The sequence below is a fragment of the Micromonas pusilla genome (genome assembly GCF_000151265.4).
Source record: "Micromonas pusilla CCMP1545 genomic scaffold MICPUCscaffold_8, whole genome shotgun sequence".
Taxonomy (NCBI): Eukaryota; Viridiplantae; Chlorophyta; class Mamiellophyceae; order Mamiellales; family Mamiellaceae; genus Micromonas; species Micromonas pusilla.
Window position 1 is genome coordinate 983,386 of NW_003315889.1, and position 15,228 is coordinate 998,613.

A 15,228-nucleotide genomic window follows, 5' to 3' on the forward strand; every position below is an offset into this window, starting at 1 on the left:
GGGGGAGGAGGCGAAGACGGCGCGTCGGAAGACGCGCCAAAAGCGAGTCCTTGACGACGCACGCGCGGCGTTAGCGTTATTCATTCATCATTCCGCGTTGCCTCAGCTCCTCCGAACATGTTCGCGGTGCTGTTCACCGCGTTCGCGTCCCTCCCCATCTTCTCCAGCTTCTCGCTCGTGGTGAAACCGTTCAGACCCGCGATCGCGGCGCCGATGATGTCGCTCGTGCACGCCTCCTCCACCTTGCACGTCGGCGGCGTCGGGACGTCTTGCGAGTTTCGCAGGATGAAGTTTTCGGACTGCGCGCGCGCGTACTCGCGTCGATCGCCGTCGCAGTCCATCATCCCGCCCTCGCACTTCATGCGCATCGCGTCGTCGCGGGAGTCCATGTACTGCTTCACCGACGGGTCCGCGATGACGAGGTCGATCGCGGACGCGGTTTGGGGCCCCAGGGTCAGGGTCAGCGCGGCGAGGGACGCGGCGACGCGGCCTCGCCATGGCGGACGCGCGTCGGATTTTGACGCCTCGGACGCCTGGTGGGACGCTTCGGACCGCGCGACGGCGACGGCGCGCGCGGTGGCGCGGGAACGTCTGCGCGCGACGCGATTCGAGGGAGGCGCGCGCGATGCGCTGAGTGTCGTCGCGCGGACGTGATGAACGAGCGTCGGCATCGCGCGTGGGGACGTGCGCCGCGCGATGGGATACGCGCGCGCCGAGCGTATCTTTTCGAGCTGTCGCTGTCGTCGAACGTCCTCCGTCCGAGGAGAAAACGCTTCAGATTCATTCGCCCTCGTCACTCTCGGACGCACCATGGACGGCCACGGCGCCGTCGCCGCCGCGAGCGCGGAAGGCCGCGGAGGCCGCGGCGCGACGCACTTCCGATGCCAAGGCTGCATGGCGACGCTCGACGTCTCCGGCGCGTCCGACGTCGAGAACGACGACCCGGGCGCGTCGACGGGGGATCTGACGACGACGACGACGACGACGAAGGGCGAGGGCGCCGCGTCCGACGCCGCGTCCACTCGGCGCGTGGACGAGTCGTTCGTCGTCCTCGCAGAGGACCGCGACCGCGCGCGCGGCGCCGCCGCCGCGGACGCGATGACGTCGTCGTCGTCGTCGTCGTCGTCGTCGTCGCACCCCGCGGCCGCCCCGCCGGCGTCGATGGCGGAGTCCTTCGTCGTCCTCGCCGAGCACGCGCGTCGCTCGACCGGGGACGCGGACCGCGCCGGCCTCAACGCGCGGTTCGCCGCCATGTCGAAGATCTCCGACATGGCGTCCGACCCATCGCGCGCGCGCGTCCCGATCTGCGTCGAGTGCGCGGCGAGGACGCGCGAGGAGATGGACGCGCGCGCGCGAGCGCTGGAGGAAGAGTGCGACGCGTACGAGCGATGTTTAAAAGAACTCGACGCCGCCGACGCCGCCGCGACGTGGCGGCCCGACGACGTCGCCGCCGCAAACGGCGTCGGCAACGCGTCCGCGACGTCCGCGACGACGACGACGGCGGCGTCCGAGGAGGACGTGGAGAAGGAAGCCGCGCGGCTCGAGGCGGAGGCGCGCGACGCGATCGCGGCGGCGGCGGCGGCGCGAGACGAGCTCGCGCGCCTCCGCGCGACGCGAGACGCCTTGACGCGCGAACACGCGGCGTTGGACGACGAAGAGCGCGCGTACTGGCACGAGCACAACGCGTTCAAGCGCGAGCTCGCCGCGCACGTGAACGCGAGAGACGCGCTGACGGTGAACATCGAGCAGACGACGCGACAGCTGGCGCGGTTGCGTCGCGTCAACGTGTTAAACGACGCGTTTCGGGTCTGGCACGACGGTCCTTTCGGCACCGTGAACGGGTTCAGACTCGGTAAGCTGCCGAGCATACCCGTGGAGTGGGACGAGATAAACGCGGGGTTCGGGATGGCGTGCTCGCTTCTGCACACGATCGCGCGGCTGCGAAGGGTGAAGTTCACGGCGTACACGTTGCGACCCGTCGGCTCGTTTTCGAAAGTCGAAGACGCGAAGGGGCACGCGTACGAGCTGTACGGTCCGGTGAACATTCTCTCCTCGCACCGGTACGACAAGGCCATGGTCGGGTTCATAACGTGCCTGAAAGAGTTCGCGGCGCACTGCGCGGAGTGCGACGTGAGGAACGGCGTGACGCCGCCGTTCGAGCTGCCCTACACCATAGGCGCGTCGTATTCCTCCTCACGCCGGTCCCCGTGCGACCGCGTTCGCGCGACGCACGCACGCCGATCCTTGAGGACTTACTTTTCCACCCGGGCGGCGCATCTCTCCGCCCAGGGTCCCTCGCTTTCAATCCCCGCCCTCGACACACCTCGACGCCTTTCAACTCCTCCACCTGACGCCTTTCAACTCCACCCCGCGCGCCGCAGACGGAGACAAGGTGCACGGGATGAAGATCGGGTTCCCGTTCAACAGGTACGAGCGGTGGACGATGGCGCTGAAGCTGATGCTGACGGACCTCAAGACGTGCCTCGCGTGGGTCGTGAATTCGGAGGACGGCGGCGGCGGCGGCGGCGGCGGGCGGCGCGAGAGGGGCGGGGAGGAGGGGGGTAGAGCGTAGCGAGCGACGGACGGCGATTGTGAAACGGGTACTGTAGTTACGTGAGGTTATGGGTCCACAGACACTTTCGGGTAAAAAAATTCAAACGCCACGACGGCACGACAGAACGCATCGCGCGTCGCGAGGAGGAGGCGCAGAGCGACACGCGCGCGCGCGGAGGAGGACGCCGGTCATGTTAGTCGATAGGGATAAGTTCCGGTTCGCGTACGAGGAACTCAAGGCGGATGGACGCGCGTGCCCCGTGCACGTCTACGTCTCCACCGCGGACGTCGACTCGTGCTGCGCGTTCAGAATCTTGAAGACGATGATGGCGTCCGACGGGATTCCGTTCGCGGCGTACCCGGTGAGCGGGTACCAGGAGCTTCAGAACCTCGGGGAGAAGCTCCCGAAGGACGGGCAGAACCGAAGCATCGTGCTCATCAACTGCGGCGGGACGGAGAACGTCCGCGAGCTCCTCGGTGCGTCCTCGTCCTCGCGCGGCGGTCGCCCTCCCCTCGACGGATCTCGCGAACGAACGAACGCGCGTCTCGATTCAAAAAACCAAACCGCTTTCTCGCCGCCGCTGACGCGCCGTTCTCTCACTCGCGCTTCTCGACTTCCCGTCCGTCCATCAGGCCTCCCCGAGGGCACGCGCGTGTTCGTGTTCGACTCGCACCGCCCGCTGGACCTCGAAAACACGCGCGGGGACAACAGGGACGTCCTCGTGCTGCGAGACGAACGCGAGGGCGAGGAGACCTTCCCGGAGCCAGACTCGGATTACGGCGACAGCTCGGACGGCTCCGACAGCGATGAGAGCGACTCCGAGGACGACGATTCCGACTCCGAGGACGACGACGAGGAGGAGGATGCGGACGAAGAGAACGAGTCCGGGGACGAGAACGCGGGCGCGGGGAGGGAGAACGAGCGCGCCGGAGCCGCCGCCGCGGCGGGGAAGGAAGACGAACGTCGCGAGGGAAAAAAGTCATCAAAGTCGGCGAAACGCAAGAGGAGAGAGGACGCGCGCGCGGCTCGACGCGCCGGGCGCGCGTCCCCGCGAACGCGCCGCCTTCGACGACAACAGAAGCAGCTCGAGAGGGTCGCGTACTACTCCCGCGGGTCGTTTTACGGCCGCGCCGCGGGGCTCTTGATGTACGACATCGCGCACGACACGCACAAGGACGCGTTGGATAAGCACTTCCCGCTGTGGCTCGCGATCGTATCGCTCACGGATCAGTACGTGCATCAACGGCTATCGCACGAGAGTTACACCGCCGGCGTCATGGAGCTCGCGACGCAGGTGAGCAACCTCCCGAACGCGGACGCGCCGACGAGCCGCGTCCTCGATGAGGGCGTCGTCGTCCGCGCGTTTGAAGACCGCCGCGTGCAGTACAGCGAGGAGTTCAGGCGCGTTCTATACACTGGTTCCCATACGACCGCGTTGGCGTGGTGAACGCCGATCCTTAAGGACTCTGTCCCGCGCGTCTCTCCGCCCACCCCCCGCTTTCAATCCCCGCCATCGACGCCTTTCAACTATTACTGACGCCTTTCAACTCCACCCCGACGTTCGTTCGTATGGAACGCCCCTCAGATTCACGATGCTGCGGCACTGGTCGCTGTACGAGGCGATGATGCACTCGTCGTACGTCTCCACGCGCATGCAGCTGTGGCGGGAGATTGGCCGCAAGGGTCTGGACTCTCTGTTCGTCCACGCCGGGCTGCCGTTGGACGTGTGCAAGCAGCAGTACAAACACATGGCGCCGCAGCACGTTAAACGTCTCAACGAAAAGCTCGAAGAACACGCGAGGGATCACGGGCTGACGGACTTGAAGTACTGGTCGTTCTCGTTCTCGCACGGGTTCAAGGTGAACATCACCGCGAGCGACGTCGTGTTCGCGGTGACGTCTCTTCTCGAAGGTCTGCCGAGCGCCACCGGCGCGGACGACGACGCGGAGGGCGACGACGGCGTCGGCGGCGGCGGCGGCGGCGCCGCGTTTTGGCGCGCCACGCGCGCGCTCGGGATGTCGCAGTGGGACGAGATGTCCGCGGGGTTGAACCGCGCGATGCAGACGCAGCGAGCGCTGATGCGACAGGGCGGCCTCGCGATGGCGAACAAGGCGGCGATTCGAACCGTGGGCGGGATCCGGTACTTCTCGCTGCTCGACCACGGATCCCCCGCGGACGTCGTGTTTTTCAGACACCCGCTGTCGCTCCTGCGACTGGCGCTGTACCTCCAGGACGCGCTGCGGCTCGTGAAGAAGATCGAGCGGCCGCTCGTGCTGTCTGGTCCGTCCCCGGACGGAGACAAAGGCCTCGCGCTCGTCGTCGGCGTGACGGGGAAGCCGACGACGGACGACGTCGGCGGAGGGAATCACTTCGCGCACTCTTTCCGGAGGGCGGCGGAGCACGTGCGCGCGCGGTTCAAGCACGATTCGTTCGAGGCGAGCGTGCTTCAGGTGGCGGAGAAGGACCTCGGGGAGTTCATGGAGGCGTTGTCGGACATCGACGCGGAGAGGGTCGCGCGGGAGCGGATGCAAGCGACGCAGTGATGATTGATGACGAGCGAGCGCGTAGCGCATCCGTCGCGTGCAGTGTTGTATGACGACGAGACCAATCAAGTTCTGTTCGTACGCGCGAACGCCTCCTGACTGCGTGTCGTGCGAATTCGAGCGGACTTTCGTACTACGCCGGTTTCCGACCCTAACCCTTGACTGGACACGCTTTATCCATCCGTATCGCCATCGTTCGTCCGCGCGCGCTGTCGCGTCCACGGCGATGAGTCACGTCTCCCGATGCGCGGCGGGACCGTCCACCGCGTGCGCGTCCTCGCGATGCGCGTCGAGAAACGAGACGAACGACGCGCGCGTCGCGGCGCCGCGCGCCGCGACCGCGCGCGGGGCGGCGTCGAAATCGTCGCCGTCGTCCGCGCGTCTCGATCCCCGCCCGCGATTGCGGGACGACGGCCCGCCGCGTCGTCGTCGCGGACGCGCGCTCGTCGCGCGATCCGCGGCGTCGTCTGACGCTCCAAAACAAGCGGCGAACGACACGTACGAGCGCTTCATGAAGGGCATCTCCGACGACGAGCGCCTGAGCGTGAAGGAGAGCTGGGACAAGATCGTCCGGTGGGCGACGCGAAGACGCGCGTACCTGTCCACGAAAGAGGACGTCCTCGCGAGCACGAAAAAGGTGGCCATCATGGGCGGCGGCTCGTTCGGGACCGCGATGGGGACGCTCCTCGCGCGGAACAAGCGAGACCTGGACGTCGTCATCCTCGTGCGGTCGGACGCGGACGCCAGATCCATCAACGAGACGCATCGAAACGCGAAGTACCTCCCGCAGTACGAGCTTCCTCCGTCCGTGCGCGCGACGACGGACCCCGCGGAGGCGCTGTCCGGGTGCGACTTCATCGTCCACGCGGTCCCGGTGCAGTCATCGAAAGCCTTCTTGAGAGGCGTCAAGGACCACGTCGACCCGAAGACGCCGCTGCTGTGCCTCGCGAAGGGATTAGGCGCGTCCTATCATCTCACACTGGTCCCCGTACGACCGCGTTCGCGCGGTGAACGCCGTTTCTTAAGAACTTTCGTTCCCAGCGCGCGTGTCTCTCCGCCCACCCCTCGCCGCTTTCGATCACGAAACCCCTCGACGCCTCCCATAAACTCAATCCTCCGCCCGACGCCTTTGAACGCCGCTCCCCGCAGAGACGGGCACGTGCGAGATGATGACGGAGGTGATCCCCGCAGGGCTCGGCCGCGACCAGCCGCTCGCGGTGCTGTCCGGCCCCACGTTCGCGGTCGAGCTCATGCAGGGCCTGCCCACCGCGATCGTCGCGGCGTCGACGGATAAGAACCTCGCCGGGCGCGTCCAGCGGCTGTTCGCGTCGACGCACTTGCGGGTGAACACGTCCAACGACGTCGTCGGCGTGGAGCTCTCTGGCGCGCTGAAGAACGTGCTCGCGATCGCGGCGGGGATGATCGAGGGGTTGGAGCTCGGGAACAACGCGCTCGCGGCGGTCGTCGCGCAAGGGTGCGCGGAGATCCGGTGGCTCGCGACGAAGATGGGCGCGAAGCCGGAGACGCTGAGCGGGTTATCCGGCACCGGGGACATCATGCTGACGTGCTTCGTCCCGCTCAGGCGCGTTCTTATTATTTCCACGCCGGTCCCCGTACGACCGCGTTCGCGTTGTGAACGCCGATCCTTAAGGAGTTGAGTTTTCCACCCGGTGGCGTATCTCTCCGTCCGCCCACACCACGGTTTCAATCCAGACACACCGGCCTCGACGTCTTTCGACTCCTCCACCTGACGCCTCACTTTCAACTCCGCCCCGATATCGTCGCTTCGCGCGTCGGAACGACCCGCAGTCGCAACCGAACCGTCGGCGTACGGTTGGGGAAGGGCGAGACCTTGGAGGAGATCTTAGGGAGCATGACGCAGGTCGCGGAGGGCGTCGCGACCGCTCCGGCGGTGATGAAGCTCGCGAGGAAGTATAAGGTGTCCTTGCCGGTGCTCACCGCGGTGGCGAGGATACTCGAGGACGGGTTGGACCCACGAGTCGCGGTGGAGGAGGTGATGAACTTGCCGCAGGTGCCCGAGGCGTGATCGATCGATCGGATCGGATCGGATCGGATCGTCCGCGGAGCGGCGATCGCGGCGAGAGCTGAGGAGAAGAGTTAGGCGTTCGCGTTCGTTTTGGCGTTTGATGCGATGCGTAGGTCGTCTCGAAAGCGCGGCGTGCGGCTCGTCCGTCAGAACTGACGCGACGCTTTTTTTTATCCCTTTGACCCGAGCATTTTCGTGTAGTAAACTACACACCGCCGATAAAATAATCCCGTATGAGCATTTAGTCAGAATTGGCCGGAAATATGTGTAGTTAACTACACACCGGGTCTAAAGGGATACTCTGAAGTCCGCGGGCCCGCACCGTGCGCTTTTTGCGTCAGCATCGAGTCGACGCGAAACAGACCGTCGTTAGACCGTCGATTTTAAAACGCGGTTGAAAAGAAGCCCGCCGGAATACCTCCTTCTTGAAAGTTAACCTCGTCGACGCGCGCCCATTCGGTCGCGCGCGCGCACGCACGCACGATCCCGATCGCTCCGTCCCCGCGCGCACGCGTCCCGTTCGCTCGTTGAAAGGGCATCCACCCCGCCTCGTTCGGATCGCGCGTAGGACGCCGACAGCCTTCGCGCTCTCACGCGCTCGCGAGGTTATCCGATCCTTCGCGCCTCGCTCAAACGTTCGATGCGTCGCGCGCACGTCGCCCCGGCGGGCGCGTCGATCGCGTCGCTCGGCGCGATCGCGGCGAGGGGCCGTCCCTCGACGAACTCCTCCCACCGCGCGCGCGTTGCCGCGCTCCCGCGCCAGTTCGGCGCGCTCGCGGGCGCGATGCGCGCGTCGAAGAAGGGAAACTCCACGAATAAGAACAGCCCGCTGTCGCGCGAATCTCATCGAACCTCGAAACGATCCGGGTGCGCGGTCGCCGCCGCGGCGTACACCGAAGACGGCATGGGCTGCGCGGGCGTGGACGACAAGCTCTACGAGCACGAGGGGCACCTGAAGTACCGCTGGCAAAAGTTCGTGGAGACGAAGGAGGCGATCGTGAGCGCGGAGGGCTCCCTCGAGGACTTCTCCAAGGGCCACAAAAAGTTTGGCTTCAACCGCAACTCGAACGGCGAGATCGTCTACCGCGAGTGGGCCCCCGCGGCCGCGGAGGCGTGGCTCATCGGCGACTTCAACGGCTGGAGCGGCGACGCGACCCCGCTGACGAAGGACGACTTCGGCGTGTGGACCACGACGCTCCCTCCCGACGGCATCCAACACGGCTCGCGCGTGAAGATCCGCATGCGCACCGGCGACGGAGGCTTCACCGACCGCATCCCGGCGTGGATCAAGTACAGCACGGCCGAGGCGGGCGTCATGGGCGCCAACTACGACGGCATCTTCTGGGACCCGCCGCCGGGGCAGGAGTACGTGCGGAAGAACCCGCGCCCGCCGCGGCCGGCGGCGAGCCGCATCTACGAGGCGCACGTGGGCATGTCAGGCGCGTCCCATACACTGGTTCCCATACGACCGCGTCGGCGTGGTGAACGCCGATCCTTAAGGACTTTCCCCGGCGTGTCTCTCCGCCCAGGGTCCCTCGCTTTCAATCCCCACCCTCGGCGCCTTTCAACTCCAACTGACGCCTTTCAACTCCAACTGACGCCTTTCAACTCCAACTGACGCCTTTCAACTCCACCCCGACTTCGGTTTGTATGGAACGACCCTCAGGGCAAGAGGCCAAGGTGAACACGTACCGGGATTTCGCGGACGAGATCCTCCCGCGGATCGCGGACGACGGGTACAACACCGTGCAGCTCATGGCGATCATGGAGCACGCGTACTACGGCTCGTTCGGGTACCACGTCACGAGCCCCTTCGCGGTGTCGTCGCGGTGCGGCACGCCCGAGGATCTCAAGTATCTCGTCGACAAGGCGCACGGGTTCGGGATTCGCGTGCTGCTCGACGTGATTCACTGCCACGCGTCGTGTAACACCGAGGACGGCATCGCGGGGTTCGACATCGGGCAGCAGACCGCGGACTCGTACTTCCACACCGGCGACGAGGGATACCACTGGCTGTGGGATTCGCGGCTGTACAATTACGGCAACTGGGAAGTCCAGCGGTACCTCCTGTCGAACCTTCGATACTGGGTCGACGAGTACGGCTTCGACGGCTTCAGGTTCGACGGCGTGACGTCCATGCTGTACAACCACCACGGCCTCCAGATGGACTTCACCGGGGACTACAACGAGTATTTCGGCCTCGACACCAACGTCTCCGCCGTCGTCTATCTGATGCTCGCGAACGACATGCTCCACGGCGTGTACCCCGGGATCGAAGTCATCGCGGAGGACGTCTCCGGGATGCCGACGCTGTGCCGCCCGGTGACCGAGGGCGGGATCGGGTTCGACGCGCGCCTCGGGATGGCGATCCCGGATCTGTGGGTCCGGCTCCTGAAGGCGTCCAGGGAGGGGCGCCTGCGCGACGAAGACTGGAGCATGCACGAGATCATCGCTTCGCTGTGCAACCGCCGGTACACGGAAAAGGTCATCGGGTACGCGGAGTCGCACGACCAGTCGATCGTGGGCGATAAGACGAACGCGTTCTGGCTCATGGACAAGGAGATGTACGAGGGGATGAGCACGTTCGACGAAGCCTCGGACGAGGTGTCGCGAGGGATGGCGCTTCACAAGATGATCCGCCTGCTCACCATCGCCATCGGCGGCGAGGGCTATCTCAACTTTATGGGGAACGAGTTCGGGCACCCCGAGTGGGTCGACTTCCCGCGAGAGGGGAACGACTGGTCGCACGAGCACTGCCGCCGACGCTGGGACCTCGCGGACACGGAGTACCTGCGATACAGCGAGCTCGGGCAGTTTGACAAGGCGATGATGGCGCTCGATCAGCAGTACAAATTCTTGGGCGACGCGCACCAGTTCGTCTCGAGCGCGGATGAAGAGCGGAAAGTGATCGTCGCCGAGCGCGGGCCTCTCCTCTTCGTCTTCAACTTCCACCCCACGGAGAGCTACGAAGGCCTCGAAGTCGGCGTCGGCATGGGCGGGAAGTACCGGATCGTCCTCGACACGGACGCGTGGTCCTTCGGAGGCCAAGGACGCGTCGGGCACGACTTTGACCACTTCTCCAACCCGGGCGGCCCCGTCACGTTCGTCGGGCCGTACGAGCAAGAGCCCAGGCCGGCGTCTCTCAAAGTTCTCTCCCCGTGCCGCTGCGCGCAGGTGTACTTTAAAATCGACGAGGACGGCGCCGCCGCCAACTACGACACCGCCGCGAGCGTGCACGATTTCGGCAGAGGCGTGCACTTGACGTCGGACGCGCCGAGAGCCGCGCCCGTGGAGGAACGGTACGGCGACGAGCGCCTGTACCAGGATACGGTGAGCAGCGAGTACGACTCGGACTGGATGAAGGCGGAGCAAGCGCGGCAGTCGCAGTCGCGATCCGCCGCGGCGCCGTCGGGCGGCGGCGGCGGCGGCGGCGGCGGCGGCGGCGGAGGGAGCAGCGAGTACGACTCGGATTGGATGAAGGCGCAGATGGCGGCGGCGGCGGCGAACGGCGGGAGCGAGCTCGTGCGGCCGACGCCGCCGACGCCGCCGCCGGCGATGGGCGGCGGCGGCGGCGGCGGCGGACGGGGCGGCGCGAGCCGGCCGGAGCGCGTCACGCGAGGGAAGGATGGCGTCATCTACGACCCGGACCAGTTCGACCCGGACAACAACTGATCGGACCGCTTTCAACGCGGCGAGAAGACGAGAGGGAAGCGCGAGAGCGGAGCGAGAGCGAGCGAGAGAGAGAGAGAGAGAGAGGAGGAGTGCATTTGGTTGAACTTTAATACACGTCAGAGCGCTCGAGAAGCGCGAGAGCGGAGCGAGAGAGAGAGGAGGCTCGCGCGTCAATAGTCACGACCAGTCTCGACCGACCCCGAGCGCCTCCGCGATGGCGGCGTCGTTCCCCCCGCCGCCGATGCTCTGAAACATCTTCAACAGCCCGGCGCGTTCCTCGAGCGTCGACGTCAGCGCCAACCCGTCCGCGATCATCTCAAACTCCGCGCTGTTGCTCCCCGGCGGAAACGCGTCCAGCACCCCGATGATACCGTCCAACGTCATCATCGCGCCGCCGTCGTCCCCCTGCCTCCTCTGCGCGCCGGCTTGGAGGAGGTCGCGTCGCGTCCGCGCGGCGACCCCCGCTGCGACGGTCCTCCCCGCTTTCCCCGGCGGCACCCCCACGTCCTCCGCGATGCCCGCGAGGAACTGCGCGGGCACGCCGACGACGCCGGTGGTACTCCGCTGCGACGCCGCGTCCAGCGCGAACTCCACCGCGGCTTTGAAGATCCCAGATCGCGCGCTCTCGGGTCGAACGCGGTCGCTCACGGACGCGTTGGCGGCTTGGCACGCGTCTCTCAACGCGACGAGATCCGCGGGGTCGTACTCCACGCCGCTCACGCGCTTGGCGCTCAGCGCCGCGAGGACCGACCGCGCGTAGATTAACCGCTCCTCTCTCGCGCTCTCCGGGCAGTACCCCGGCGGAGGACGCGACCACCAGCTCGGTTCCGTCGCGTCCGCGGACGCCGCGCGCTCCGCGGCTTCCTTCGCCTCTCTTCGCCGGCGTTCCTTCGCGGCGGCTTCGCTGAGCCCGGAGCCCGCGCCGAGACCCTCCAGCGACCCGCTGAGCGCGTTCCCGCGGGTCCCGCGCGCGAACGCGTCCTCGACCCAGATTTCTCTCCCGCCCAACGTCCGGTCCTTCACCCATCGCCCCGGTCCGCTCCCGCGCGGCGGTTTCCGTCGCGAGCCGCCGCCGCCGAACGACGGCAACGACAGCCCGCCGCCGCCGCGAGGGGCGAGGCCGAAGACTCTGAGGGTCGTTCCATACAAGCGAACGTCGGGGTGGAGTTGAAAGGCGTCAGGTGGCGTTCAAAGGCATCGAGGGCGGGGATTGAAAGCGAGGGGTGGGCGGAGAGATGCGCCGGGCAAAGTCCTTAAGGATCGGCGTCCACATCGCCAACGCGGTCGTATGGGGACCGGTGTATAGAACGCACCTGATGACGGCGTACGCGACGGCGAACAGCCCGGCCCATCCCACGAGCCCGCTCACCCACGGCGGCGGCCCCGAGTCGTAGTACGCCGCTGCTGGCCCGCCGCGCGCGGTCCTGAACGACGCCTGGTCGCCCGACGCGTACGTCGCGGCGCGGCTGCGGTCGGGTCTGAGCGTCTTGTCGACGCGCTTCTTGATCGCCTTCTTCGCCTTTCGATGCGCGCGCTTGACGCGCTGGCCGAGCGACTCCACCGCCTTCTGCGGGGATTTGAGGTCGACGACGAGCTTGCCGTCGTCGAAGCTGACGGGCTTGCGGTCGCCGCCGCCATTCCCGCCGCCGGCGCTATGCGCGTGATGCGAGGCGTCGCCGCCGCGGGAGGATTCGCGCTCGTATCGCTCCTCCTTCTCGCGGAGCTTGCTTCGGCCGTGTCGGCCGCCCTCGGAGCCGGAGCCCGCCCACGCGGGGGGCGCGCCGTGGACGCAGCACGTCGTCGCCGCGGCGACGATGGACAGCGTCGCGAGCGACGCGGTTCGGAGACGCCGCCGCGCGGACGAGGACGACGACGACGACGCGTCGAAATCGTCGTCGTCGGAAGAGGGCGACGACGGCGCGACGAAGATGACGTCCTCCGGCGCGACGCGCGCGAAGACCGCGGGGGCGGCGACGATGCGCCGGACGCGGACGCGGAGACCGCGCGCGGCGGTACGGGCGCGCGCGCGCGTCCCGACCGCGGGGAGCGCGGAGACGGCGGCGACCGCTACCATGAGGCCTCGCCCGCGCACGGCGCTCGATGCACAATGCCAGCCGCGACGAAGAAGAATCCCGGCACGCGAGCGCCGACGCGACGAGAAGCGAGACGAGCGCGAGCAGTTTGAGCTGATCGAAGCCGCCGTCGCGCGATCGATCGATGAACCCGAGCATCCGCCTTTGAAAACGCGGGACATGGTTCAGACATCTACGTTTTCACCCCGATTAACCTTCAACGTCCGATCAACTCTCCGCCATCCGCAGTCAGCGCGAATAATCGAGCCGTTCACCGACGAAAAGCGAGCGTCATCAATCCAACGGGTCAACAACGCCGCGCGCGCTCGACCCCCCGCGCACGGCACGATGCTCCCCGGAGGAGGCTTCAATCAAGGCGGCGGCGCGCCCACGCCCAGCCGCCCGTCGTTCCCGCACGAGCGCAGACGCGCGGCGGCGGCGGCGGCGCAGCAGCCGCAGAATGCGGACGACGCTCCCGCGACGACGACGACGACGACGACGACGACGACGACGTCCGAAGCCCCCGCGGCGCCCGCGCCCGCAGCGACGACCAGCGGCGGCGCCGGGTCCATGCTCGCGGCGCTCGCGGCGTCGAGCCCGGAGAAATCGCCGCCGATTCCCGCGAACGCGGCGGCGGCGCCGCCCCCGCCGGCGCATCCGGCGCGACCGCCGCTCGGAGACGCCACGAACGACCCGGCCGCGCAATCACGCGGTCAGGAGCTGGTCGCGGCGCAAAAGGCGCGCGCGCCGCCGCCGCCGCCGCCGCCGCCCGAGCCCGAGCCGCCGATCGCGTCGACGTACGACCCGTCGTTCGTCGACAACCAGAGCGCCGGCTACGCGTTCGACCCCGTCACCGGGATGCTCCGAGATCCGGGCGCGCCGTCCGAGAACGCGATGACGCGCACGCGCGTCGTCGAATCCGGCGGCGTCGGCGGCGGGTTCCGCCGCGTTCAAGAGGACAGCGGCGGCGGCGCGAGCGATCGAAGGGCGTTAGGCAGAGCGTTCGCGATGCGCGCGGCCGCGGAGGACGCGAGCCAGGGGTCGTTGCGCGCGGTCGCGGTGGCGACGCAATCGACGGTGACGTGTCTCGGCTTTTTCGCGCAAGGGATACTCGCGGGCGTCGCGGCGACGAACGTCTTCATGACGTACTTTCTCGACGCCGCGAACCTCCCGGGCGGGAGCTCGAACTCCGGGTTCTTGAAGTACTACTCCCCGATCGCGGTGATCGCGCAGCGGATGTTCGTGACGCTGAGCGTGATATCGTTGCTCGCGTCGGTGGACAAATACGCGAAGGATTCGCTCGGCGGATTTCTGCTGCAAGGTTTCGCCGTGCGCCGATTCGACGCGCTCGCGATTCTGTGCTTCTTTCTGTGCTTCCTCTTCAGCGTGATCAACGTCCCGTTCGAGGACCGACTGTACTACGCGTACGTGCGCGTGCCGTCGTGGTGGGAGTACGAGACGCTCGCCGGGGATTTCAACTCGGACGTGAACACGTTTCACGGGTTGAACTTTTCGCGGTGTTTCTTCGCGCTGCTCGGCTTCTTGTGCGTCTGCGCGACGACCACGCCCGCGGTGTTGGACGTCATCGAGCGCGCGGAGGAACTCACGAAGGTGCACGCGGGCGAGCGGAGCTTCGGGGCGAAGGCTGTTTACGAGAACGACGAAGGAGAGATGGAGCCGCCGCGCGGGTTTGGAAACACAAACGCGGGCGGCGGCGGCGGCGGCGGATCGAGGACGCCGGACCGGAGGCGGTCGCCGGGCGGCAGCCCGACGCGAGGCTCCCCGGGGGGATTCCAGTGGCGCGATAACGCGGTCGCGGAGCGGGACGGGGTCGGGCGGAGTAGGTACGGGCAAGGGAGGCGAGGGTACTGAGCAGTTGTAACGTTATTACGTATGTTAACCAACCGTCGACCTCAACTTTGGGGCATCTGCCTAAAATCATGATGGCCGGCGGGGCTGTCGCCGCCCTGGTCGTGATCGGCATCGTCGTGTGGGTGTGTACGAAGAAGGCGAAGGAGAAGCCGAGCGCGGTCTCCCCATCTCCCGAGTCGACGGGGACCCGCGGCCACGGCGGTGTGCCCCTCGAAGAGCAACAGAGTGCGTTGAGGGAGGCGGAGAAGAAGCCCGACGCTGAATTGATGACGAGGAAGCCGAGTAGGATTCAATCGATCAAGGATTCAATTCGAAAGAAGCTCAACTTCAAGAAGGCGAAGAATAACAGGAAGAGACTACTACTAGCCTAATTTAATTTAGGGCTATGGAAGCGGTAGGCGAGGATCTATAAGTCCTATAGCACATCGCTCCGACGCGCGACCTCCGTTCTACGCTAATAAAACTAGA

At 66.9% G+C, this 15,228-nt stretch overlaps 8 protein-coding genes across 8 annotated transcripts; 6 read left to right on the top strand and 2 right to left on the bottom strand.

Moving 5' to 3' along the window:
• Nucleotides 1-80: 80 nt before the first annotated feature.
• On the bottom strand, nucleotides 81-498 carry MICPUCDRAFT_69249 (uncharacterized protein; the record flags this gene model as incomplete). Its single annotated transcript, XM_003060737.1, is given in 4 exon segments — nucleotides 81-221; nucleotides 223-249; nucleotides 309-377; nucleotides 385-498. Coding segments are annotated over 4 exon segments (351 nt in total).
• Nucleotides 499-810: 312 nt separating this feature from the next.
• MICPUCDRAFT_60339 (uncharacterized protein) lies at nucleotides 811-2,572 on the top strand (the record flags this gene model as incomplete). Its single annotated transcript, XM_003060428.1, has 2 exons — nucleotides 811-2,183; nucleotides 2,290-2,572. The coding sequence occupies 2 exons, from the start codon at nucleotides 811-813 to the stop codon at nucleotides 2,570-2,572; spliced, it is 1,656 nt and encodes a 551-aa protein (XP_003060474.1).
• Nucleotides 2,573-2,744: 172 nt separating this feature from the next.
• MICPUCDRAFT_60340 (uncharacterized protein) lies at nucleotides 2,745-5,097 on the top strand (the record flags this gene model as incomplete). Its single annotated transcript, XM_003060429.1, has 3 exons — nucleotides 2,745-3,030; nucleotides 3,187-3,949; nucleotides 4,140-5,097. 3 exons carry the CDS (start codon nucleotides 2,745-2,747, stop codon nucleotides 5,095-5,097), a joined length of 2,007 nt encoding a protein of 668 aa, XP_003060475.1.
• Nucleotides 5,098-5,608: 511 nt separating this feature from the next.
• Nucleotides 5,609-7,344, top strand: MICPUCDRAFT_34755 (uncharacterized protein; the record flags this gene model as incomplete). Its single annotated transcript, XM_003060430.1, has 3 exons — nucleotides 5,609-6,085; nucleotides 6,264-6,661; nucleotides 6,907-7,344. The coding sequence occupies 3 exons, from the start codon at nucleotides 5,609-5,611 to the stop codon at nucleotides 7,142-7,144; spliced, it is 1,113 nt and encodes a 370-aa protein (XP_003060476.1). The 3' UTR covers nucleotides 7,145-7,344.
• Nucleotides 7,345-7,928: 584 nt separating this feature from the next.
• SBEI (glycoside hydrolase family 13 protein) lies at nucleotides 7,929-10,816 on the top strand (the record flags this gene model as incomplete). Its single annotated transcript, XM_003060431.1, has 2 exons — nucleotides 7,929-8,600; nucleotides 8,825-10,816. The coding sequence occupies 2 exons, from the start codon at nucleotides 7,929-7,931 to the stop codon at nucleotides 10,814-10,816; spliced, it is 2,664 nt and encodes an 887-aa protein (XP_003060477.1).
• A 177-nt stretch (nucleotides 10,817-10,993) lies between these two features.
• MICPUCDRAFT_60343 (uncharacterized protein) lies at nucleotides 10,994-13,070 on the bottom strand (the record flags this gene model as incomplete). Its single annotated transcript, XM_003060738.1, has 2 exons — nucleotides 10,994-11,945; nucleotides 12,130-13,070. 2 exons carry the CDS (start codon nucleotides 13,068-13,070, stop codon nucleotides 10,994-10,996), a joined length of 1,893 nt encoding a protein of 630 aa, XP_003060784.1.
• MICPUCDRAFT_69257 (uncharacterized protein) lies at nucleotides 13,069-14,786 on the top strand (the record flags this gene model as incomplete). Its single annotated transcript, XM_003060432.1, has 1 exon — nucleotides 13,069-14,786. One exon carries the CDS (start codon nucleotides 13,069-13,071, stop codon nucleotides 14,758-14,760), a length of 1,692 nt encoding a protein of 563 aa, XP_003060478.1. The 3' UTR covers nucleotides 14,761-14,786.
• A 45-nt stretch (nucleotides 14,787-14,831) lies between these two features.
• MICPUCDRAFT_60345 (uncharacterized protein) lies at nucleotides 14,832-15,131 on the top strand (the record flags this gene model as incomplete). The annotated part of the gene is made up of 1 exon (XM_003060433.1): nucleotides 14,832-15,131. The coding sequence occupies one exon, from the start codon at nucleotides 14,832-14,834 to the stop codon at nucleotides 15,129-15,131; it is 300 nt and encodes a 99-aa protein (XP_003060479.1).
• Between the last annotated feature and the right edge of the window lie 97 nt (nucleotides 15,132-15,228).